Here is a 25,801-nt window from a genome sequence, read left to right as displayed (position 1 = left end):
AAATAGATTTCAACATATTTAATTTTGAATTCCATCTAGTTTCGATATCTTGTTGTAATGTTTTGTCTAAATATTGATTCATGCCGGTTTGTTTAAAATACATGGTTAATTTTTTAGCAGAAATAAGGGTTTGATATATATTAGGAGCGATAATTTTCAAAGATTGTTCCTTAAAGGTATTTCGAAGAACAGTATTTAATAGATGTGCGCTGCAATTTAATCTGGTGTATTTTTCTAGGGCTTTAATTATATTAGCTCCTTGATCAGATATAAATATTATATTTTTCACTTGATCGGGAATTATTCCAATTGCAGCAAAATTTTGTAGCATTTCCTTATGTATGTTCGCGGCGGTTTTTTTCTCTTCTTTAAACTTATTCTTAAATAAAACATGTTTATATAAGGTTTCACCTTCGATATAATGAATTGAAACAGTTAAATAGGAAAACTTTTTAAAAGAATCTGTCCACATGTCTGTTGTAGCAGAGCATTTTTTATCAAATAATTGAACATTTATTTTATTAACCAAATTTGTTCTAATTTGATCCGTCATAACTATAGCATTTCTCGATAAAGTAGTTGGATGGGGAATAATTTCGCTACAGTCAATATTACCGTAAATGGAGCCAATTTGAATAAAATTTTGAGCCATTTTTATAAAGCCATCTCCAGTTATCGAATCAAAGGCACGCATGTCCTTGGTGCAATAATAGATCAAGGTATCACATAGTTTCTTTTTAATAGTTAAGGAAGAATTTAGATCTATTTTCTTTTGAATATACCTAGTTATTTTAGGAATAGAGGAATCGTCATTCTTAACGCACTTGTGACGTCTTAAATGAGAATTTCCAGATGTGCTTTTATATTATAATATACTATTACATTTTTTACATTGGACGTAATCAAGTTTTTTGTTTTTATCATCAAATACCCATATATTGCTTTTACCTAAATGGGGCATACAAATATATGTTCCATTTTGTATTTGTTTTTCTAAAAAAATTAAATTCATTTTTAAATTATATTTAAAATTTAAGTTTTATAAAAAAACATTTAAATTATTTTACCCATAATAAAATATATATGACATATGGCGTCTACTTTCTAAATAAATAAAATTAAATATTTATATTTTACAAATAAAAAATGTTGCCGCCTTGTTTCTTAAAAAAAAAGTTTAATTATATATTTATACCAAGAATAAAAGATACATGCCATCATATGGCGTCTAGCTTCTTCAAATAAAATTAAATATTTTTATTTTACAAAAAATATTAGTGCCAATATTAAAAAATTTTTTAAGGCCCGGCCCGAATTTTTTTAAAAAATATTAGACCCAACCCGAACCCTAATTTTTTTTAAAGTAGGCCCGAAGCCCGTTCGGGCGGGCCGGGTACGGGCCGGGCCTACTTTTGCAGATCTCTAACTTACATAGCTCATTTTCGTTATCTTCAAAAATACCCTATTCCCCCCCCTCACCTCCCCACTTCAAAATAAATCTTTAAAAAGGGAATCGGATAAAATGGCACCTTTGGTCGAGAAAAAAATAGCCGAATTAGAGATGGGCTTATTACATTTACAACAAAATATCGAGATTCCCGAAATTGTACTATCAGTTCATCCAGCTGTTAAACAGGTGCTCGATATTTGCAAAGCCGAGAATAGGAAACCCAAAATCGAAGATTTCGACGATAAAATCAATGATTCCGCTTTTTTGAATTCCCTGCAAAACCAAGTCAATCGATGGATACGCGAGATACAAAAGGTTACGTTTTTTTCTCTTTATTTACTAATCGTCGCTTGATTAGAATGGTTCTTACTAAACACTCTAAGGCCCAAAATTAAGTTACAGTGCGTTCATAGTTGACGCTAAACAGCTGATCGAGTTTATTAAATCCTTTAAGGAGATTAATAATTTTTAATTTTGATAATTCTTAAATTATCATAGTGATAGAATAAAATCAATATGAATTATAATTTAAAAATTGGATCTCATTAGAAGATCGATTTTATAAACACGATTGGCTGTTCACGTCTACTATATATATATATCCCGTTAGAGTCAAAACCTTATCGTTGGAGTCCCAATTAATACTCCTTTACATTAAACAAAAATTTCAAAAATTTATTTTAAATATGTTTTTACTTGTAAATTTTGTCTATTAATATTAAATGTTATTCATTTAAACGTGTCATAGTTTTTTTTTTAAAATAGCTTATAAATATGATTAATGATCAACCAACGATATATTCGCGTTAATAATTTAAATGAGTTTTTTAAAAACAAAAAATAATTATTAATAATATCTTTTAATAAGTTGACCACTCGACTCGAGGTCGATGATTCATACTCTCATAAAGAAAGAATACCTGGAAGAGTAATCTAATATTTATAAATTAAAATCAATCAAAAAATTACGTTTTTTTATGATCAGAAATATATACTTTTTCAACCAAATTATTTTTTGATTTCATACTTTAAAAAAAAAAATCCTTTCGAAACCCTTGTCCATAATTTTTTGAAAATCCTTAAAATTTTAAAATTTTCGCAAATTAATAACAAAACACTTGGACACATTTAAGTTTTAAAAAAATAAAAATATTCAAAATGCTTGATATGATTCAATTATTAATTATTTAAAAAAGATATGTAAATATTTAATTGTATTTATTATTTTATATTACCTTTCAGTTATTAAACTTTGTATGAACCTATTATTTGATAATGGTAATATCAAAATTTTATATATTCTTAATAAATACATATATGTTGTAAATAATTTTATTAATATTTAATAAACAGTTGGAGAACCAATAATAACTTTTATTTTGAAAGATAATTTTTCCATAAAATATATATTAATTATTATATTTGATTTGTATAATAAAATTGTATTAGAAATAATATAATATCTTTTAAAAGTAGGAATAGGAATATTTTTATTAAATAACTCTAGGTTTTTCATTTTCTTTGTTGGCATTATCTTGATCTAGCTATTTTTCAAAATAAATATCAAATAATAGTAATATAATATACAAAAATATCAAAATAATGAATAGACATATTTTGCCTAATATTTATATCATGTGGGTTAGCAATTACATTTAAGGTATGATGCAGCCTAATAAAATATGTTTTTTAATATCAACAATATTTTTTAACCATATATATTGTTCAACATATACCTTTTAAATTAAATTATAATATAATTTTTATTTTATCAGATTTTGTTAGGTGAAAGAATATAATTTATTAAATTTAGCCTTTACAGCTAAAAATTTCTTTTTCACTAGATCATAATTCAAGTTATGTTTTTCCTATTATTTCCTACCAAATTTTCCTATTTTCTACAGAATCTCTGAATTTTAAGTCATTTCACCAGAAGTTCCTGTGCACTCTTATGCTTTCCATAAAATTATATTCTGACACTTAAAAATATATTAATATAAAAGGCTATAATAGTTTGGGTTAGTAAATTTATAAAAATTAACAGCATTAAAAATTGTACTTACTAATTTTTTTTATAAAAATTTCACAAATAAATTAATTTTGAATAAATTTTTATTATGTATTTTTTTCTTCAAAATTTATTTTTTTATTTTTATGATTTTGAAGGCAACCTTTAAACGAATCATTCGGTTCTTTTTTGAATAGGCATATTATACATATAACAAAAAATGACAACCTTAAAAAAATTTGTCACGCATATAAAAATAGATTATTCGGTTTTTATGAGCTGCTATTTTTTAAATTAATTAATTTTTATATTTAAGAAATATAACAACTACATAAACTATAAAGTCTCCAACGAATTTTTATTTAAAAAAATAATAATAATTTTTGGTTTGCAATGCATATTTTCTGACTTTTAAAAAGAAAGAAAAAGGAATGCTAAAAAATGTAAAATTTTTTATTACAGGTGACAAAATTGGAAAAAGATCCGTCATCGGGCAGCGCGTTGCAAGAGATAACCTTTTGGCTTAACATGGAACACGCGCTCCTTAAAATCCAAGAGAAGCGGGAAAGTTTGGAGGTCAATTTATCCCTCGACATTCTTAAACAGGGAAAACGGTTTCACGCCACCGTCAGCTTCGATACCGATACAGGTTTTATTTAATCGAAAATTCAACTTGCCACATTTATAAATCAAACTAAGAATTATTTTAAAAATAATAATAAGTGCATCCTAAAATTATGTTAAAAAAATTCTTTTAGTCAAAATTTTTACTCATGCATTTGAGGAGCGCAAATAACGAATATTATAAAAATAACCCTAATTTTTATTTAAAAAAAGGCCTCAAACAAGCTTTAGACCTGGTGGGCAATTACAATCTTCTAATGCGAGATTTCCCAATAAACGATCTCTTGTCGGCTCCAGACCTTGATTCCATAGCCAATGCTCTAACCCAAATATTTATTCACATGAAAAAGGTGAGGAGTACTCGATACCCGGTTAATAGGGTATTGAGGTTGTTGGAAGCTCTCAGCCGAGATCTTAACAATCAAATCAAGAAGGTGCTCTCTTACAAACAAAATTTACTGGGATTGCCCTACGACGATTTTGAAAAAGTTTGTATTTATTTTATTTTTTATATTAGTGTATACAAGCTTTTTGATTTTTTGGTAAATTATTCACATTGTCTGCCAAAAATAATATAAAAAATAACCTTTTACCATTATAAAGAAGAAAAAAAATATATTAAGTATACACATAAGAGAATTATATCTATATTAAATCGAATTATTACAAATATAAAATAAATTTTTATATTTAATAAAAAAGAGAAATGGGAAAAGCAGTACAATAAAAAAATATAAAAAGGTTGCTAAATGATAATTTTTTTATTAAAAAAGCATTTTATACCCTTAGGGATATTTTCCATTTGAATTAATTTTTAAATTTTATCTGGTGCTATTAGATAGAGTCAGGGTTAACTTCATTCCCTAATGTTTGTAAGAAGCGTCGTGTTGCAATGCAAACCTTGGAGATGATTATCAAGATCTACTATAAAATTAGGACTTAGGTTTTAGAGTATCAACATTTAACAATCTCCTGTTAATGAGTTTTTAATTTGTTAAGAGAGAAAAAATATTGACCGTAAAATTGTTCCACATATTTCCTGGATTGCATCTGATACGTTCAAATGTAAACCCCCCCCCCCCCCCCATTATTAAATATTGGAGTAGCTAGTCCTTTTGGTACAAGAATGCTAATATTGTGATGGTGAGTGAATCCATTTTATATTTTCTCACAGGCTAGAGTAGAGGTCTGCATTGGGCGCAGTTTCGGCCCCCGGGGTTGGCAGGCAAAAAATTTTCGAGAACGGGCCAGCGGGTTAAAAATATTTGAAACTATGGGCGAGCGGATGAGTGGGCGGGTTAAGAAATTTAAACAATTAAAGAAATTAAAATTTTAGTTCAAAAACAAACTAATAAAATCATAATCATTTAAATGATCAATAACAATATTTCTTTTTTTATTGTACCACTTTTTTTTTAAGTGAAGAACACTTGCCTAACTATATTATGTAATAAACACAACAAAACTTTTATCTTAATATAAATAATCATTTTTGGATATTGAAAATTAAAATTTCTTTTTTTGGTTCTGCAATCTACATTGTTTTTATTTTAGAAATAATTGTTTATATTTATATTTGCCCTTTTCATTTTTATTTTATTATATAATATAGAAATTTTATTTTTATAACATAATTTTTAATAAAAAAAATATTTTTTAATTTAATTTTTATTTTAAAATTATATTATGAATAAAGAAAATATATCTAAAATAATAAAAAATAATTTTACAAGTTAAAAGATAATGAATCAGACAATAAACTCAAATCTTTAATGTGGAAATAATTTAAAATCATTTTCGATGAAAATGACAAAAAGCTAGATTGGATTCGCTGCAAAGATTGCGAATCTATTTCTAAATATAATAACAAAAGTGGCATATCCTTCTTCCTTCGGCATCAATGTTCATCTGTAAATTATGAAGATTTTATAGATAATAAAATAATAACCGGATATTTACAAAATGACAATTCTCAATTAAACAAAACGATAAAATCAGGTCTAATTGTCAATTTGTAGAGGTGTAATGCTGAATTTTTTTTTTATTAGATGCTTAAAAAATTGAAATAACGGCCATAATTAAACGTTATAAGTGGGCTTGGGTTAAAAAATTTTTTGAAATAATGGGCGGCAGGTAAAAAAATTTTAGACTAAATGGGCTGGCTTTTTATCCAAAAACCCGCCCAATGCAAACCTTTAGGCTAGAGCATTTCTCGGAGTCACATCCCTTCATTGACGTTGTAAGGTTAAATTACAACTTTTTCTTTGCCCAATGGCTATTTTAAATTAGTCGACGCTATAAGATGGCGTCCAACCATTCATGGACTTTATATTTGTTTTTAATCGCTCAAAATAGTTGAATATCCGAAAAGTGAGCCACAAATAAAATAGTAATAATGAGAACGCCTTCTCTTGACCCTTTAGTTTTCTTTCATATAGACTATTTTGTAAATATTTTATGAAAAAACGAAGAGTTTTATGCATAATAATAAATTGAATTTTTTTTAGGGATATCAAATTTAAGATGGGATCTGGTTCCATCCATACATTATTTATATTTTATCAATCACGCATAATATAAATATTTATTAAAATAGTTCGATTGCGGCCAAGCGCTTATCCAGTGGGGGTTGCAGAGGGGCAAACGCCACCCATGGCAAATAAAATGCGGATTATAAATTATTTTTTTAAGATATTTTCATGGTTATATTCTATTTTTAATTTTAGCAAAATGTTAAAAATAATGATATCTCTTCCTTGTGTATTAATTTTTTTTTTACATTTTTTTAACCTTTAAATTCCTAATGGATATTAGAAAATTTTATCAACCAAAATAACATCGAAAATATATAAACAGAACCCTATAATTGTTACAGAAGTATAATAACTGATTCATCATCACAATCTGATGTACCATTAATGATTTTAAATTAAACTATCGATAGAAAAGGTGGATAAGTAAGAAATTAAATATTCAGGACCAGGAAGTTTGTTATTATCTATATTTAAATATTAATAATTTTTAGAATTTATTCCCACAACAAATCATCTGAGTAAATACAATTATTTTGATTTTAAAACTGTTATCATTATTTTTTTGCAACTTGAATATAAAAAAAATTACTTTTTTATTACAACACTGATTGGATTTTAAAAACACAATACATGAAATGCTTTATTTAAAAAATTAATTTTATCTTCAAAAATACATTAAAGGATTTATATTCGACCATTTATATATCAGTGCCACCAAAATTCATATGGTAATAGAATTTCAAAATATATATTTTTGTAAATAGATATGACTTGCAAATTCTGTAAAGAGGTATCGGGCTTATTGTAAAATATGTGTTTTGTTTGCTAAAAAAAATGCCGTGAAAAATTAAATAAAATTTGAAACCCTAGTTACTTAACTATTTCGTACATATAGAAATTTCTGAGAAGTATTATCACTAGTAGCTAGAAATCTTATATGGTGGAGGGGGGCTATTTTTTACTAGAGCATTCCGAAATTGTCGTCATTATTAGTATTAATATCCAATTATCAAGAGTCAGAATGAACACTCAATAATAGGCCCATCAAAACAATAACTAATTGTATCAATAATAGGTTTTACTTTTTTTATTTTCTTTAGTTAATTTAACTCTATTTCTATCTACATGGGATATTGTAGTAATGACATCTCTTCTTTCCTGACATGTTTTGGAGCAAACGATTGGCATATTTTACATTAAGTTCCACTATCTCCTACAGAATAAAGTCATAATGCAATAAATATTTATTTTTAAATTTTATTTCTATTACCACATGAATTTTGGGGATACAAATAAGGGCATGATAGATTGAAAATTTATGAATATATTTTGGAAAATAAAATTATATTTAAAGTGAAGCATTTTATAGTGTTTCTAAAATCCATTCAAAGTAGTGATTATAAAAATTAATTTCCTCAAATTTTCAAGTTTTCAACTGATTTAAAATGAAAAGAAATTATATTTACTCATATCTTTTTAAAAAGTATGATTTTATGTCCTTAAGAGAGATTATTGTATCAGAAATTTGCAATATCATAAGGTTGATTTTGTTGTGAGTTTGGTATAAATTCTAAAAATCTAAAATATTAATAAAACAAAAAAAAATGGAAAATGCAGTCATTAAATAATGTAATATTATAATTTTGTTTCATCATAGGTTATAGGATAAAATATCTAAGTGTATTAATTAATATTGAAATGCAGATAATAACTAACTGATCCCGAAGAATTATTTCTTCCTTAATTCCCCTTTTCAGATTCTTGATTATGCTATTCACGCAACAGATTGAAGTGATAAATCGGTTATTATACTTTCTGTAACTATTATTGGGTTATATATTTTCTATATTAAATTATATTACTTTTAGATTTTTTGGTTGATAAAATTTTCTCATATCATGCAAGAAAATATCTTTAAATTTTCATAGGAAAAAATGTGAATACTCAGAATTTATTACAACCTCACATGTTTCCATTGAAAGTGTAGATGCTATTTTTATATATCCCATTTAGATAAAAGTATAATTAAATTGGCTAAAGAGAACAGAGAAAAAATAAAACCTATTAAAGCAATTATTTATTGTGGATTGTAGGGCTAATCATTGCATGGTCACTAACTGGGCTATTGGATATTAATACTATAATAATGATGGCAATTTTCAGAATGATCTATAGCCCCCCCCCCATATAGAAACTTCATGGCTACGCGCCTGATTGAGGCTAAATATTAGGTTAAATTCTACAAAAATATTATTAACATTATCTTGCTTATTTTTACACGAAATTATGATTTGGAAATGGTGCAAAAATCTTTTTTCTCCTTTAGCTCATGGTATCTGCTTTGAACGTTTTCGTAACCTGGGACGAGCATTACGAAAAGCTTTTAACACTGGTTCGAGAAATGAACAAGAAAAAAGGCGACCCACTAAAATTAATCATGCGAGTTAATTTGATCCACAAGAAATTGAGTAATCGGATGGCTATCTTGGAAAAGTAATATGATGTATTTTATTATTACATATTCCTCTTTTTTCATAGTTGTTGACGCGAGCTAACTTTCATGGCTACACATTTAAAAGAAGCTCTAAAAACTGCTAAGCAATACTAAACATGCGCTCAACAGAAGACCAAAAAAATATATCGTCCCCTGAGAATTAGAATATTGTATCGCCACTATTTATAATTTTACAAGAGTGCAATTTTAAAAAGTAAATGTCTATTGTTTTCAATAGGATGGTTAACCTAGTATCGGATATAATTTGAGTTATTTTATAAATATTTCGGTTAATGATAGATAGGTATAATTAAAAGTGGATATAGAATAATCTAATTCTCGTGTGACGATTTATTGTATTTTTAGTTAGAATTACATTTTTTTTCTCATTTTAAGAAAAAACTTCGATTTTGCTTATTTAAAAAAAACGGCGAAATCAAGTTTTAGCTTAGCAAATATTATCTAGATTTCAAGATTTTACAAAAGGAAGGCAATCTCGAGTGATTAGGTAATAGTTGTTTTTCTAAAATCCTGATTTTAGCCTTAGCCATGAAACAACACTACTGAGAGTTGATAAATTTACCGGAATATCCCAAATTACGAACATTAGATTAATCCTTTAAATTTAGTGGAACCTAGATCTTGGCCTTGAAAATATACCTTGTCCATGGCATGAAGGAAAAATAAAATTATCACATTCATCAAAAATTTCAAAATTTAATTTAAGATCTAAATGACTAAGATTTTTGGATTATTTCTAGAATTTACTGACTTTCCCATTCTTAACACCTTTGAGAAAGTATAGAAAATTCTAATAAACAACACAGAAGCTGAACAAGGATTTGAAATTTGAAAATATTTCACCTTTATCGAATAAATACTACAGATTTCGTAAACAGCACGAACAACTGAGAACGGTTATATCGCGCGTTTTAAAGCAACAACCAACCGCGAGCGCCCATTCATTCATGCCAAACCCAGAGCCTTCAAACGCAATTAATACCAATTCGGCGAACAATCGATTTTTGGATATATCGGATGTCGGGGCCCTCAAAGAGATAGCCATAGCCTACGATAATGTCAAAGATAGCATCATGGACCCTCTACAGGTTACTAAAGAGGCCGACGAAGCTTGGGATATGGCCATGAAACGGTAATAAATTGATTTGTTGTTTTAGAGTTATTTTTTAAAATTAAGTCTTTATAAGCATTACTTTAAGTTATTATACTATTTATATATACTCTCTTAGAATCACGTTGTTTTTTATCAAATAAAAAGTTGATAACTGAATCTAAACGAAGGCTGGGATGGGATGGTTAGATCAATGATTTTTTTGTACGAAAATCAGGATTTAGAATAATTATCTTTTTTTAAGTATGTATTTAATGTACAAGTATTATACTCATTTTGTATTTTGTATATAAGTTTTAATTAATTTCTAATCTTATTTTAAATAATTTTATATGTATATGAATCTTAAAATTATATTTTTTTAACATAATAATAACTCCTTATAAAAATCGATTTAATATTGTTTTTAAATTTAACGAGATATAAAAAATTTCAAAATTATATTAAATACAGATTTTTATTATTATAAAGTAAATGCATATTCGATTAATTCTTCAGGACTTATTTTCTCCAGGTCATATTTTTTTTTAAAATTATTTTTATTTTTTTATAAAATTTGGTTTAAACAAAAATAAATCCTCATTTAAATATTTTTAAAAATTCCATTTAATTTATTATGCCCGAATTTAAACTTTAAAAAAATTAACTACGGCCTTATCATATTTTTTTTTAAGATCCTAATAGAATCAAGTCACATTTTTTTTCATTGTAATATTTTTTTTTAAGATCCTAATAGAATCAAGTCACATTTTTTCATTGTAATATTTTTTTATAAAACAAAATATGACTGCACCAAAAAAATGATGATAGAAAATAAAGAATAAACAAAATATAACTGTAATTTTAATTTATCTATTAGCTACGACGAAAAGATAGACCGAATAGAGGCCCGAATAACAGCTCAATTGAGAGATCAGCTCGGCGTGGCTAAAAATGCTAACGAAATGTTTCGCATCTTCTCCCGTTACAATGCGCTCTTCGTTAGGCCACGTATAAGAGGAGCCATCAGGGAATATCAGACTCAACTCATCCAGCACGTTAAAAAGGATATTGAGAATTTGAAGGAAAAATTTAAGGTTTTATTTATTTGAACCATTTTATTTTAGATATTATTTCTGTTGGACAATTAAGATTATGGAAGCAAAATTAAAAATGAATTAGACAATTAATTTTAAGCCTTCAGATGTGGTACAAAAGGTATAAAAGATAGTTAGGCCATTTTTTTCAAAATCGCTTTTTATTAAAAAGTGAAATTTTTACCTGGCAATTTCCTATAATTGTTAGGGATAAGCGTTTAAGTTATCTTTTGGTATTTTTTAATTCCTGATCCCTTAAATGTCGTCACCTTCCATATTAAATAATGTCTCGAATCCTTAGTTATGGAAATTTTTATTGGCGATAATATAGAAATACCCCAATTTTCAAACAATTTCTTGGTGTAGCAACTTCATCTTTTGTGAAAGAACATTTTTCGCGTTTAGCCTAGTCCAATCTAAATTATGAAACAGGCTTAGACTTGAAAAGCTGGAAAATCAGTTTCTTTATTTAAATATTTTATGGTATAATTATACGAAAAATTGAGTATTATTTGTTATGGTTGCAAATATAATATTAAGTAAATTTTTAATATTATAATAATCTCGAGCATAGGCTAGACCACCATATAATAGCTTGTTCTTAAACTGCTGAAATATGTTTAAATAATATTTAAAAGGTTAATAATTATAATAAAATGTCAGGTGTTGAAACATGGATAATTATTATTTAATTGAAATAAAAAATTTTGATTTATTTTCACGCCTAGCTTTTACCACACTAATTGCTAGAATTGTGTGATTTATTAATACGACACTGTAAAATATTATTAATTGCAGTGATTCTAAAAAAATTGGCTTTTTTACAGCAAAATGAGCAATAGAAAGGTATTTTTCACACCTCAGCATACGAATATGGCATTTGTACTTAGATTCGATGTAATAACATAATACAACATGATGACATATATTGGTTTATAAAAAATGAGCGTTTAACTTGCGTTTTAAATTTAAATATTTTTTCGAGAATATTTCGTAAAATTCCGTTCCGTTCCATCGCTATACCTGAGTTTAGTTTTCATGCAAATTCCTGATTCCTGCTTATAATGCGATTATTAATTTATAGAAAATCTGATGATTTTGACAATTTGATTTGCCCCCCCCTCAGATTAAATTTAAGTCATATGACCCATTATAAATATATTTATAATACCTCAATAAATTAGTCACTAATGTTTTAGTATACATGGTAAAATTCAATAATTAAGAGTTTTTTTTATCAATTTCATAACCAAATTTTTGCAAATTTCACACAGATACCTTATAACCAAACGAAGGCCTGCAAACTTAGCGTAGTTCGAGACATACCTCCTGTATCCGGCCATATCATATGGGTCAGGCAGATAGAAAGAAGGCTTGACACCTACACCAAACGCATAGGTGATATTTTGGGAAAAGATTGGGAGACCCATTTAGAAGGGAGAAACCTTAAAGCTGAAGCGGATGCCTTTAGGCTTAAACTACTCGATTCAGATTCCCTTTTTGACGAGTGGGCATCCAGGGTTCAAAGTCGGAATTATACCGTTTCAGGCAGAATTTTTAACGTAGAGAGTTCAAGGGAATTGATGATGGTAATGAATAGGGAATGCGAAGATCCCAACGAAGGTTCAATAAATGGGCAAGGAACTGGTAGTAATATAAGTATGAGTAGTGGGACTGCCGTGGATGTTAGCAGTGGTGTTGTGTTTCGCTACAAACTTAAGGTCAACTTCTTGCCAGAAATCATCACATTGGCTAAAGAGGTTTGTATTGTTAAACTATACAAGTAACAGGATATATATTGGAGATTTGGCTTTAAATCTATTTTTTTGGAATTTTAATTTTTAATTCGAAAAAAATCACCATTTTATTTTCATAGGTCAGAAACTTAAAAAGTTTAGGCTATAGAATTTCGGTCGCTATAATGACTAACGCCAATAAAGCTAGTCAAGCTTATCCGTTGGCAATATCCTTAATGGAGAACGTTAGAGCCTACGAACAAACTTGTGCCAAAATTGGCAAAGAAGACTCTAATTTTGAACTCTTAGCTGCTAAGCTTAGGAAAGATGCACAAACCAAAATCTCGGAAGTATAAATATATTTCTATACTTTAAGTTTACATTTAAAAATAATTAATGCTTTAATATATAAATTGTTTCATTTTAAACCAGGGATCCAAACCTAACCCGCTAAAAAATTTCTAGCCAAACCTTAACCGAACAGCTAAAATGCCTCTGAACCGACACGAGCCTCATGATTTTATGCTTATAAAATAATATGTAAGTTATTAGTATATTGCAAAAATTTTAATTATATTCGAATTGTTATTATTATCAATCACACTTGATTGATAAGTGTCAGTCATAATTTTTATAAAATTAGTGTATTGCCATTTTACAACATTTTTTAAATATATTAAAGCTTATAAATTATAATGCCTAGAGAAAAATTTAATCCAATATATAAATTATTTACATATAGTATTATAACTGACACATCAAAATGTAATATTACTGACTGTCAAATAAATATGAAAGGCCATTATCGAGCAAATCTTGAGCGTCACATAAAAAGAAACCACCCTTTAGAATTCGATAAAATAAACAAAATATCACAACAAAAGGTTAATAAAATAAAAAAGTTTAAGATTATATTATTAAAATATGGCATAACATGGAATAAAACTTTGTTAAAAGAGTGAGGATTCTAGTGAAGTTGAATCAACGCCGGTTTATGTATCTTAATCTAAAGAGGATTTAGTAGAAAGTCTTCTTATATACAAGATGGTAACCAACAACTGTTAATAAAATTCGGAGAGTATTAGAAATATTTTAGTTAATTTTTCTAATGAACCTAGGTTGAATAAAAATTTGAATATTTTAGACTATTGCAGATATCAGAGTCGATACCCATAATTATGTAAATTGTCTGGTATCATACTGGCAGTGCCAGCTACCCAAGTTAATGTGGAAAGATGCTTTTCAACAATTAAATTTACACTATCTCATTATCTAATTTGAGTGAAACGAATCTTGAAAATATTAGTTGTGCAACTTAATAAAATAAATTTAAGTAAATAAGCTAAATATTGTTCATATTATAATTAATCATTGACATTTATTTGTTATATTTATAAGTTAAATATTATTTTATTATGTGCAATTATAAAAATGAAAGTTTTATGTATGTCTTTTTATTTTTGAGATGGTTGGTGCCACGATCGTTGGCTGTTAAACCATCGGGGAAGGGGAATCGACGGAGTTCGATGGTCCGGGATTGTTGGAGAGTGGGACTGGGGGACCGGACTTATCGGGCATTTTGGCCATCGTACAAACTGGATTTAATGTGGAAAAATCGAGAATTTATTGAATCTAGAATTTTAGCAGGAATCCAAAAACTATTATGTACAAACAATTCGACAAAAAAAAACAATATCCTAAATAAAATCATCATTGCTTAATGTTCGCGAGTATATATTTTTTTGTTCTTATATACTAAAAATTTTGCTTACAATGTATTACGTTGTGCCGTAAAAAGTCTGGGCAGAATAGAAAGCAAAACTCCGAGTATAATAATTTTATTGAATTTCCCACAAAAAAAATAATTCTCTTTAATTTGCCACAAACGGCTATTTTATAGATGAAAATAAAATAAATAAAAGAATAATTTTTACAAATCCGAATAACTTGACTCATTGTGAGTCTTACAATCCCAAAACAAACCAATGCGCTAAGGTTAACAAACCGGATTATTGCGCGTAATAAAAATACATATAATGAATTTACAAAAAAACAAAATATATCCCAATACAATAATAAAAAAACGCCAATTAGGACACAATGAAAAAATTTATCGACATATTTTTATAAAGATTCTGTAACCATCATTAATAAAATATAAAAACAAGCTTTGTTTATAATTTACAAATCGTGTAAAACAAAATAGAGATTTATGATGGACAAAGGGGACAAAATGTGACACAATGTGTGGAGGTTTTGAAAGAAGTAGTATTATAAGAGATTTAAGTGAAGAACATTTCATAACAAGATTATGTAATAAACACAACAATTTTAATGAAATAAAAAAATATATTCTTCCCTATACATAATTCGAATGTAAGCTTGAATACAAAAGTGTTCAAATCGGTTTTTAAAGGTTCAAACCGAACCGATATTTTTATTTTTTACAAACCGAACCTTGAACCGTTATTTTTATTCGAACTTGAACCTAACCGATATTCGTTTCGGTTTTGATCCCTGATTTAAACCATACCATTAAAATATCTTAGAAAAAATATTTTTTGAATATTATTTTTACAACTGCCATACAGTATGTTATAGCCACTTAATCTAGTTTTTTTTATAAATATAAGAAAATATTACATTTTTTTTAAAATAGGGAATTGGTTTATTATGGGATTCATTCAAATTGGAAGGATACGTTCCTCAATTTTCTGACACTGTATTCTTTTTTCAGGAAAAGGTTACAACCACTTTCTATATTTGATTGCTGATTTTACCTTAAGAGCATATTTTGTGATAATAAAACTATTTTTTACACATAATTTACATAATTAATTGAATTACTTCTTGTACTTCTTACCTTATATCGAGATATTCAAAAATGTATAAAAATAGTTGATAAATTTTTATTTTAAACAATTACATAAACACTTGTAAACTTTTTAAAGGTGGACGAACTGATAGAAATATACGAAAAAATAGGAGACGATCTCAGATCTCTCGAAACTTGTCCCTTTAACCAGCAAATTTTTGCCGAGAAAGTAGACAGCATTCAAAGATCAGTAGATAATCTATCTCTCAAACAATTCTCCAACTTGCCATGTTGGATAGGTAGACTTGACGGTGATATAGGGAAGCGTTTGGCGTTTAGGCTCCAGGAAGGCATAAAGGCGTGGACGGAACGATTAATAAAAGGGGAAGAAGGAACATCTAACAACAGTAATTTTAGAGATAGTAAATCACCGCAGAATAGGCAGGGTCGAGCCAACACTCACATCCGGGGTGACATAAAGACTCGAGATCAAATCAGTGAGTTCTATATAAGTATATAAATTCAATGTTATGAAGAAAGAAAGAAATGTAAATTTTATTGAATAATACACTATAATAAAATTTAAAGGGGCAGATGATGCTGACACCGATGATAACATAGACGAGATGATAGATAATTTTAGCGCCAATATGTCCAAGAATGCAAAAATTGACCTAGAATCTAAAAGCATTAATAATAATTACGCCCAGCAGGATCATAATACCGGTTACAATAAAATAAGGCGTAATACTCAAGGAACAAAGACCCAATCAGTCCATTTCAAAGCTCTAATAGCATGTCCAGGTGGAGAGCCAAAAATTATGGTATATAATTTTTTTTAAATTAGCTTTTTGGGTACATTTATCGTTAAAATTTTAGCAATTACAAATTGAGCAGAAGTGTTTAGTGTTGCGTTTTTCTAAAAAAACGTTTCGTTGTCTAAATTGTAGCTGCGTTTTTAACGTTAATAAAACGTTTACCAATTTGCACGTTATCATTTGATACATTACTTGAAATAAAATGCAAACCGCTTCAATTTGTAAACTTATGTATACTATTAATTATAACGACATTCGGATGCCAATATATGTATATATGGATGTCTTCGGTAAATTTACTATTTTTCGATAATTTTTATTAGCTTTTTTTAATATTTATAATCGCATTTACCAAATTTGTAAATATTATATATTCAAGAAGTTATTTATATATTTTTTTTTGTTGGACCATATTCCTACGAAATGTATTTTACATTAATATGATATTAATCATAGTCATAGGTTAGTCTATTTATTATTTTTTTAAATTCTCTTGCATCTTGATTTATGTTTAATCAATAAATATTTAACTATTTAACACTTCTTCAAAGCCTTTGATTCACGAATTTCGCATATCGAATCAAGTCATTTATCTAAATCCGCCTATAGAAGACGCTCGTGAAAAATTGTTGGAACAGTTTTTTTCTTACATAGGAATCGTTTTATCGCTACCTAGAGTCACAAGCAGCCGGTAAAAATAAAATTATTTTAATATATGTCAGAGACTTGCAAGCTCAGAACCCTGTCGGGGATTAAAAAATTTTTTAGTTTATGTCAATTAATCAGTTGGAAAATGGTCAAAAATTATGAACGTTTTTATTTATTTACTGCTCAAATTAATTTCCTCCAATTATCTAAAATAATGAAATTTATAAAACCACAGGGCGAGGCCGATAAAATAATCAAAAAAATCTCGAGCGGGGTTTAAAAAATCCAGGCCGGCCTTGAAAATGATTTTTTTTTTCAAATCTGGCCTAAAATTTCGAAGGCTTTCGCTATATATAAATATAATCATATTTGTTTTTACGGAATGTGTCTCAAGAGATCTTTAATTTGTGATAACAGATTTAAAATGCCATACTTATAGTACAACATAGTAAATTAGAAGTGATGATGGCTTTAAAATTGCGCATACAATACTATTTATCTTTCATTACTATTAACGAGTTTGAACCTTGGAAGAGAGATTAAGGAAATCTTTTAGTAATTTGCATTGTGATAGCTAGTAATGATACAAAGTTTGTAAATAATACTAATTACCACTGAATGTTTAATTATCAAATAATTTTTTTGAATAATTATATAAAGGGGCTAAAAGAAGAAAAAATGTAAGATTTTGTTGAACCTTTTAAATTATCATGGGGTTTATATTAAATATTTTAATTACTCACTAAAAAATAAAAAAGATACAATTACGAATATACAACGGTATCCGATATATTCCACAAGCCATTTCACGAAAATTACCAAAATCTACTCTCACAACTTCCGGAAGGGCCCACCGTCATTCAAACTTGTTACCAAGCACAAGAATCGGTCCTTAACAAGGTGAAAGTATACGTGGATCAATGGTTTAGGTACCAATCACTATGGGATTTACAATCGGAACGCCTGTACGATAAACTCGGACAAGATCTGCCCACTTGGATAGATTGCTTAATCGATATAAGGTTTAAATATGCGTTTTTTTCTAATTCAATATACATAAATCGTATATATTTTTTAAGATTTTCTTACCCCTTTACACCCGACTTTTTAGGTCAACAATATTTTTTCTCCCTAAAGTACACTAATCTCAAAATCAATAAGTCCTTTATTTTGAATCAAAGTTTTACTATTACTAATATTGTCTTTTACAAAAATGAAAAATTCATAAAACAAAACAATAATCACTTCGACTGCGCTATTTTATAATAACCTTTTAATAATAAACAAATATACAAATACCACTACAAGACGACAGATTCATTTTCCCGTCGATCCAGTTTATTGATAGCCATAAAACCATTCATTGACTATTTAAAAAATGTAACATTTACCCCATTAATCAATAATACATAAAAAATAAACTAATAGAACGCGCCCTCCTTTAAAAAATCAAGCGCCTTGGCATAATTTATAATATACCATCCTATTATAAAATTACATTGCTTATATTAATTTCATAAATTTTTTAATTCATATATTCATCTGGTCCTAAAACATCTGTCACTGCAATCAAACGAAGATACCTCTTATTTCGATCCATTATTTCTTATATATATAAAAGGAAATAATGTCATATTATTAGGACGAAAAGGTGGTACTTAATTAGTACTTACAGAAAATTTGGATAAATATAATACCAAACAAATTGCCTTATGTTCATTTATACTAATTACTCCAAATTATAGCTTACCTATTGAATAAAGATGTTCAACGTAGTTGCTAGGAGACAATAGAGGACAATGACGGTAGACACCCTTAACGGTCAAGCATCCTTTATTCCAAAAAATGTTACAACCTAATATAAATGTATTGGGCATAGTACAAAATAATTTAAATGTTAAATTAAGTGCATTGCCAATAGCAAGAGATATAATTATATATTTTTAAAATTAAATTTAAAAATAACTTTTAATTCACGTTTTTGAAAGTATTTATTGTAAATAATTTTTTAAATATATTCACTTCACGTCATACTTACAAATTTGTTTTATGTTTTACTCGTCCATGGTAATTGACCAATTTGATTAAACGGTATGTTTTATATGTATAATATTAATCAGTCTCTGGACAAAATATTATTTCTAAGTGTACTTGAGAGAAAGAATAATTTAGAATCATTTATTACAGGAAAAAAAGTCTTAATTGGAAAAAATTTAAATTTTAAACACCTACATCCCACCCATTTTTAGATTTCCTTTTATTAATTTTAAATCATGATAAATTTCATATTTAGACGTACCAGAGAAACGTTTGACACGACTGACACGAATAAAAAATTTGGACCTATAGTAATCGAATTTGGTAAAGTTCAATCCAAAGTTACTCTCAAATACGATTCATGGCACAAGGAGGTTCTTTCTAAATTTGGCCTTCTGCTTAATCAAGAAATGCAATCCCTTTATTCTACTATATCTAAGGTTTTAAATGATTAAAATAATGTCTGTTATATTATGAAAACATTTAATTAAAATATAGCGTATATTAGATTTAAACATAAATCATATTCTAAAGATAGATTGAATGGATCGATTGATAGATCTTAGATGGATAGTCAGTCAATCTTTACATAAAATTGATTAGTCGTCGTAAAATTTGTGTTAAATTTGTTTAGATAAAAATTGATCAATATAAAATTTATACCCTGCGGGATTTTTTTTTCGAAATTATTTTATCCAGGTAGGGTTATTATTTTTGATCATTTTTTGAATTTTTAAAATTTTGTTATTTTGAATAATTTGGCAAATTGTGTTAAAGGAAAATTGGAAATAGGAGCAGTAAATAATTATTACCATTATAATGATCTAGTAATATTTTCCTACCAATTAATTGTAATTTGCATTTATTTTTTTTTAAAATGGGCCCAACCCGATTTTCGTATTTTATAAAATTTTAAATCTGGCCCTGCCAAAATTTCAAGTTTATAACACCAGGCCTTTAGGTCTCCGAAATATGTTATATCAACAAGTAACAAAAATTATATAGTTTGAAAGAGAAAATTGTTGCGGAATAGTTAAAATTTTAAAAACAATATAGGCGCGCGTAGAATTAGAACAAAAGCACCTGGACGGTTCCACGTCGACCTCTCAAGCCGTATCCTTGGTAACGTACGTTCAGACTCTCAAGTCAAGAGTTAAGGCCTGGGAAAGGAGGGTTAACGAAGAATTTAAGGAAGGTCAACTCGTGTTGGAAAAGCATAGATTTACATTTCCCAACGATTGGTTGCATCTGGAACAAGTCGAAGGGGAATGGAATGCCTTCCGGCAAATTCTTGAGCGGAAAAGTGGCGTCATACAAAATCAGGTCAGTTGGCTCGCGATTTTTGATTATATATCTAACATTTTTTAAATGGATTAACCCTTTCAAGTCATAATTTAAATCTAATGTTCTAATTTATTAATTCATAACTAATTTAGATTGTAATTAAATCCTGCCAGAAGTCAATACTGAAATGGGCCATACATGGGAGTTTTTTTATAATTGAGATAGGGGGGGGGGGTTGTAAATTAATATTGTTTACAGAAATGGTTGCAACTTGCGGATAAGACGGAGGGATAAAGCTTTTAATCAAACTTTTATAGTGGCTATATATACATTTTGATTTTAAACTCTAAATTTTCATAATTGACGTTTTAACGTTATACCAAACTAGAAAATATATTAAAAACATACCAATCATAATTAAGTTTAAATATACTTCAAAATATCAATATGCAAAACGCTATATCTCATTTTACTTAACTAGTTACTTATTCATCTTTGTTATCGTTGTTTCATTAAATGGTTCTTTTCTTCCCATATGTTGGATCGAATTCCCAAAGTCCTTATCCAATTTTAGCCGGCGCCCATTTAGTGTTTTAAGTTATCTCACGTATGACCCACCCTATAATATCTGGATTCTCAGCTAGGTGTGGTCACTTGAGTGTGCTTGTAACTACACCTTCGACTTTCTGGCTCAGAATTTTGACCTTTCTTTCATTTTTTATTGTCACAATTTTTCAATCTATCATATTTATTAAGTTTTTTACCCGATATTGCTAATTCTTTGTTCCTTGAAAGCATATGCGCTCTTAAACAGAGCCACATCCAATACATATTAAAAATAAATTTTCTAGATTTTGCGTTTATATTTCCAATATCCATAGTCTTTCCCTCGAAAAATTGATCTTATAATTTCTTGTTTGAGTCATGTTTTAAATTGCAAAACTTTGGCTAAAATTTAAGTTTCCCGGCAAACGTTATGGTCTCTTCAGATCTTCTTCTTAACTTAATGGAATCTGGCACCTCTGGACAAAATATTTTGTTGCACTATACTTTGAAATTAACGATTTGTCATTTAATGCCTCTAGATTTTATTAATTATATTTTTTTAAATTCGTTTGTAAATTAATTATAAGGAAAAGGATGGCAAATAATAGCTAAGCATTATATGACAAATCATATTAAATCAAAGAATTATGTGCTAAAATATTTGAACCAGAGGCGACATTCCTTTTTTTTAAAGTTGATTTTATTAAGTTGAGTAGACGCCAAGAGACTACAATAGAAAATTCTAGGAAACTAAAGGCCGCTTTGAAGTTGTGTCTTTCAAAAATGAGTTAGACGAAAAATTATAAACCAGTTGCTTGCACAAATAAGACTGCCGATGCTGGAAAAAAAGCATAAGCGCCTCCAGATGAAATAGACAAAAGAAAACAAACCTTTTTACATGGCTCTGGCTATGGAAAAGGCAGAAGCAGACATTCACAAGGAACAAAAAATCTGCAAAGTTATCCAGCAAAAAAAATGATAAGAATTATGATTGATTGAAAAGTTACGACAATAAAAGTAAAAATAAATGGGAATATAGTGAAAAATCTGGACCAAAATGTCGTCACAGGGACAGGCACCAATAAACTTAATGTCCAAATGAAAAGACGGGGCTCAACAGATATTATTAGGAGGGTCTTTACATGACGTGACATATGTTAGATACCGAAATGGGGATAGACTAAAATTAAATAAGGATACTAAAGTTTCAATCTAATAGATGAGAAACATAAATGCTGAAAGAAAAATCGATATCAAAAATGGATAAATAACAAGTTAAGTAAAAGACCATGTCGTGTTTTGCACCTTGGTATTCTAAATTGAAATGTTTTAAATGATATATTTAACATATCAATATGCAAATTTATAGCACTTAAAAATAAAGAATATTATATCATTAAATATTTTTTTGTAGTATTTTGCAATAAATAAGACCTTAACACTATATAGTTTTTAATAACTTGAAAAAAAAGTATCTTTAAAATCAAATAGGACGTTAATTTTTATAATTATTCTATTTTAATTGTGATGTTCAGTGTGCTGTAAAGTTAAAATTTAATTGATAAGATTTAAAAGAGAATTTAATAGTTTGGAGATAATTAATATAATTATTAGCTATATTTTTGAGCAATTAATTTTTGGGAATAGAATTTAAAAAATATTAGGTTTAGGATATCTTAATATTTATTATAGTACTTGTTTTTTATAAGTAATTATACAGTGGTTGATATTTAAATTGAATCTTTTACTTTCAATAATTATAATATTATTTGAATACATATATTAGTTCTAAAACCACAATGCCAAATATAACACAAATTAAAGGTGGCTCACCTCCAAACCAAAATTTTGGCCGAGGATTCTGCTGTATCAAAACGCTGCGACGATTTGATCAACGAATGGGAAATCTGTAAACCCGTAGACGGCTCATTACTTCCCGACTCTGCTCTCAAAACGCTCAATCTCATGGAAGCTAAGTTCAATGAATCTCTTAAGGAGAAATCCAATATAACTAGGGCTAAAGAGGCTCTCGGACTTTCAGATAATGGTAATTTTTTTATTTGCGTTTTTCTATACTTTACTTACTTATATATTGGACGTTTATGTTTTATGCAAAGATTTACTGTCATTGCTGATTTAAAATGAGATATAGTGATTATTTCTACTAAAAAAATCTAAAGACATGCTCTCAGCCTCGGGGAAAGATAAAACTAAATTTTCCTTGGAAGAATTGCAGGATTTGAAAGGGGTTTGGATAGAGTTGAAGAAAATATGGGAACAATTGGAAGCTTTGAAAGAAACGTCCTGGGCGTCTGTCCAACCTCGCAAGGTTATATTCTTAATATATATAAAATTTTAGTTTGTATAATGATACCATTTAAGTTATTAACTAATTAAATATATATTTCATTTGGGTATTTGAAATTGAATCGAACTTAGAAAATAGGATTATAAAATAATTTCAGACTAAATAATTTAACCAACATATTGTATGTGTTTTAGTAAGAGACTTTACAAAAAATATTTTAAGGCGATTTTGAATATAGCTACAGCTGTCATGCTTCTATTAAGGTGACAATTCAACATTGGGTATAATTTGGTTAGCACATAAATACTGTGAGGTCTCATTACATACATAGTATATTTAAAAAATTACGATAATGAATAAAAGGTGAGACAAAGTTTGGATTCTCTTTCCTCATCTCTTAAATCCTTGCCCACTCATTTGAGGCAATATTCGGCCTACGAATATGTGAAAAGACTCATACAATCCTACTCAAGGGCCAACGTGCTCATCGTGGAGCTTAAATCGGACGCTATTAAGGAGAGGCATTGGAAAAGACTGGCCAGAAAACTGCAACCTTCCTCGTTACAAGCTAAATCTCAACACAAGCAGGGTTTGCTATATTCATATTTCGAATTACAAAACATTAAATTATTACGGTTTTTCATATTTAATAATGCAAGAACCTGGGTGTATTTTTACCGAGTTCGCAACCCTGAGAAAAAGAACCTTCTTTTAAAATGGGTGTTCTTATTTAAAAAAATGATAGTTTTTTAGAAGATGGGACTGAATTTTATAAAAGGATGTTCAAATTAATCCATCTATATCTTTTCCACTAAGCGGAATCTGGTAACCCTAAGCAAACATATTTTGTAATTTTAATAGATATTTAAAAAAAACATTTATAATCTCATCTCATCTTATATTTATTATAATAAAATAATATGTCCTTAATTTATGCAATATATATCAGAGTTTGAAAAAAAATCTTTGCATTAAAGATTTGAAAGATTTTGTATGCATGAAGATTACAAATTAGCTAGAGCTACTTATAAACAATATTTTACAAAAAATATTTCGAATTTCTAGATAATATTTGATCAAAATTCTTCTTTTAAAATTTTCTTTTCAAAGTTGATTTATATGATGTGTAACACTAATAATTAATGTAATATATCATTTATAATTAATCCAATATTTTATTTGTATTAAAAAGAATACTTGTATTTATTAATAAATTGTGTTATTTATTAGAATAAACCATTCAAAATTTATTGATTAACTATAAATTATAAATAAAAATAACTAAAATGGTTTAAATATTATTTATCTCTAAAGTCTTTAAAGAAAAAATTAGAAGAATGTATAAATACCTTTTTGGCTTTAGTAGAAAATTCATCCTATTTTCCTAGCTCCGTGCAAAAACATCTTTTTTGATAATTATAAATCATGTTTCTTATAAAATAATCAAAAAGTATAATCTAAATTATTATGTCGAATTTTGTGTTATTTTTATTATTGTTAAAATTTAATATATATGGAAAAATAGAAAAATTTTAAGATAACCCCCGCAGAAAGCCTAACAAAAGGGCCAAAGCCCCATTGAAGGGGAAGTGCAGGATGTGGGTTTGGTGACGCAGCCCTTCAGGCTTTTATAGGAATGGACCTCTTATAAGAAAAATTTCTAACTATGCCACTAACTTAGAGATTAACAAAATATAACGGGAAAAAACATTAAGAAAAATTTTTTTTTCATTATATTTTTTTTCTTAGATACTTTTTCTAAAACAAATATTGGCTCAAAATGTTTCTTTTTATGCAAACATTATCCTAATACATCTTCGTCGAGATTAGGAAAGCGTGTTTCCAATATGCCTTAATAATCAAAATTTTGTCATAAAATAGCTGTTATGAAATTACCCATCACCCATTTTTATTTACTTCCTTAAACTCTTTTTCACTCCGTAGTCTCTTTTTATTCCCAAGTAATATATAAAAAAAATTATTATGCTATCCATCTATACTTATTACCTTCACAGATCAGGGTTCAATTCTACAAGCTTTAAATCATCACCAGGGTTACAACGTTAAAAGTCCTTTCGAATCATTATTATGCTTTGGTATGGGCGGTTCCGGCTCTGGTTTTGGAAACGAATTGACGCTGGGTCATGTGTGGGACTTAGATCTCGTAAGGAACGAAAAAGATATCAAGGACGTTATCTTGGTTGCCCAGGGGGAGATGGCTTTGGAACAATTTTTAGTTCAGGTATCTTTTTAAAAGAATCAATCAGATTTTAAACAGATTTATTTTAATA

The 25,801-nt window shown here is 27.9% G+C and overlaps 1 protein-coding gene across 2 annotated transcripts in view; it reads left to right on the top strand.

The window, feature by feature from the left end:
* Positions 1-25,801, top strand: part of LOC135927166 (dynein heavy chain, cytoplasmic-like) — a 74,048-nt gene that overhangs the window by 5,993 nt on the left and 42,254 nt on the right. Inside the window, exons 4-22 of one of the 2 annotated variants that reach the window (XM_065463118.1) lie at positions 1,510-1,765; positions 3,921-4,107; positions 4,296-4,570; positions 8,943-9,109; positions 9,997-10,263; positions 11,102-11,318; positions 12,593-13,078; positions 13,195-13,404; positions 15,714-15,797; positions 16,006-16,276; positions 16,458-16,693; positions 17,239-17,378; positions 18,094-18,357; positions 19,629-19,812; positions 20,429-20,695; positions 23,027-23,249; positions 23,383-23,531; positions 23,874-24,099; positions 25,526-25,752. In XM_065463118.1, coding sequence (XP_065319190.1) covers positions 1,510-1,765; positions 3,921-4,107; positions 4,296-4,570; positions 8,943-9,109; positions 9,997-10,263; positions 11,102-11,318; positions 12,593-13,078; positions 13,195-13,404; positions 15,714-15,797; positions 16,006-16,276; positions 16,458-16,693; positions 17,239-17,378; positions 18,094-18,357; positions 19,629-19,812; positions 20,429-20,695; positions 23,027-23,249; positions 23,383-23,531; positions 23,874-24,099; positions 25,526-25,752 — 4,336 coding nt within the window. Of the gene's footprint in view, positions 1-1,509; positions 1,766-3,920; positions 4,108-4,295; positions 4,571-8,942; positions 9,110-9,996; positions 10,264-11,101; positions 11,319-12,592; positions 13,079-13,194; positions 13,405-15,713; positions 15,798-16,005; positions 16,367-16,457; positions 16,694-17,238; positions 17,379-18,093; positions 18,358-19,628; positions 19,813-20,428; positions 20,696-23,026; positions 23,250-23,382; positions 23,532-23,873; positions 24,100-25,525; positions 25,753-25,801 lie in introns of both variants that reach the window. The other variant, XM_065463117.1, reaches the window with a different exon arrangement.

This window comes from Gordionus sp. m RMFG-2023, chromosome 3, assembly GCF_954871325.1.
Source record: "Gordionus sp. m RMFG-2023 chromosome 3, tfGorSpeb1-WG-v2, whole genome shotgun sequence".
In the NCBI taxonomy this organism is placed as follows: Eukaryota; Metazoa; Nematomorpha; class Gordioida; order Chordodea; family Parachordodidae; genus Gordionus; species Gordionus sp. m RMFG-2023.
The sequence above is the reverse complement of the archived record's forward strand: the minus strand, read 5'-3'. Positions and strand labels throughout refer to the sequence as shown.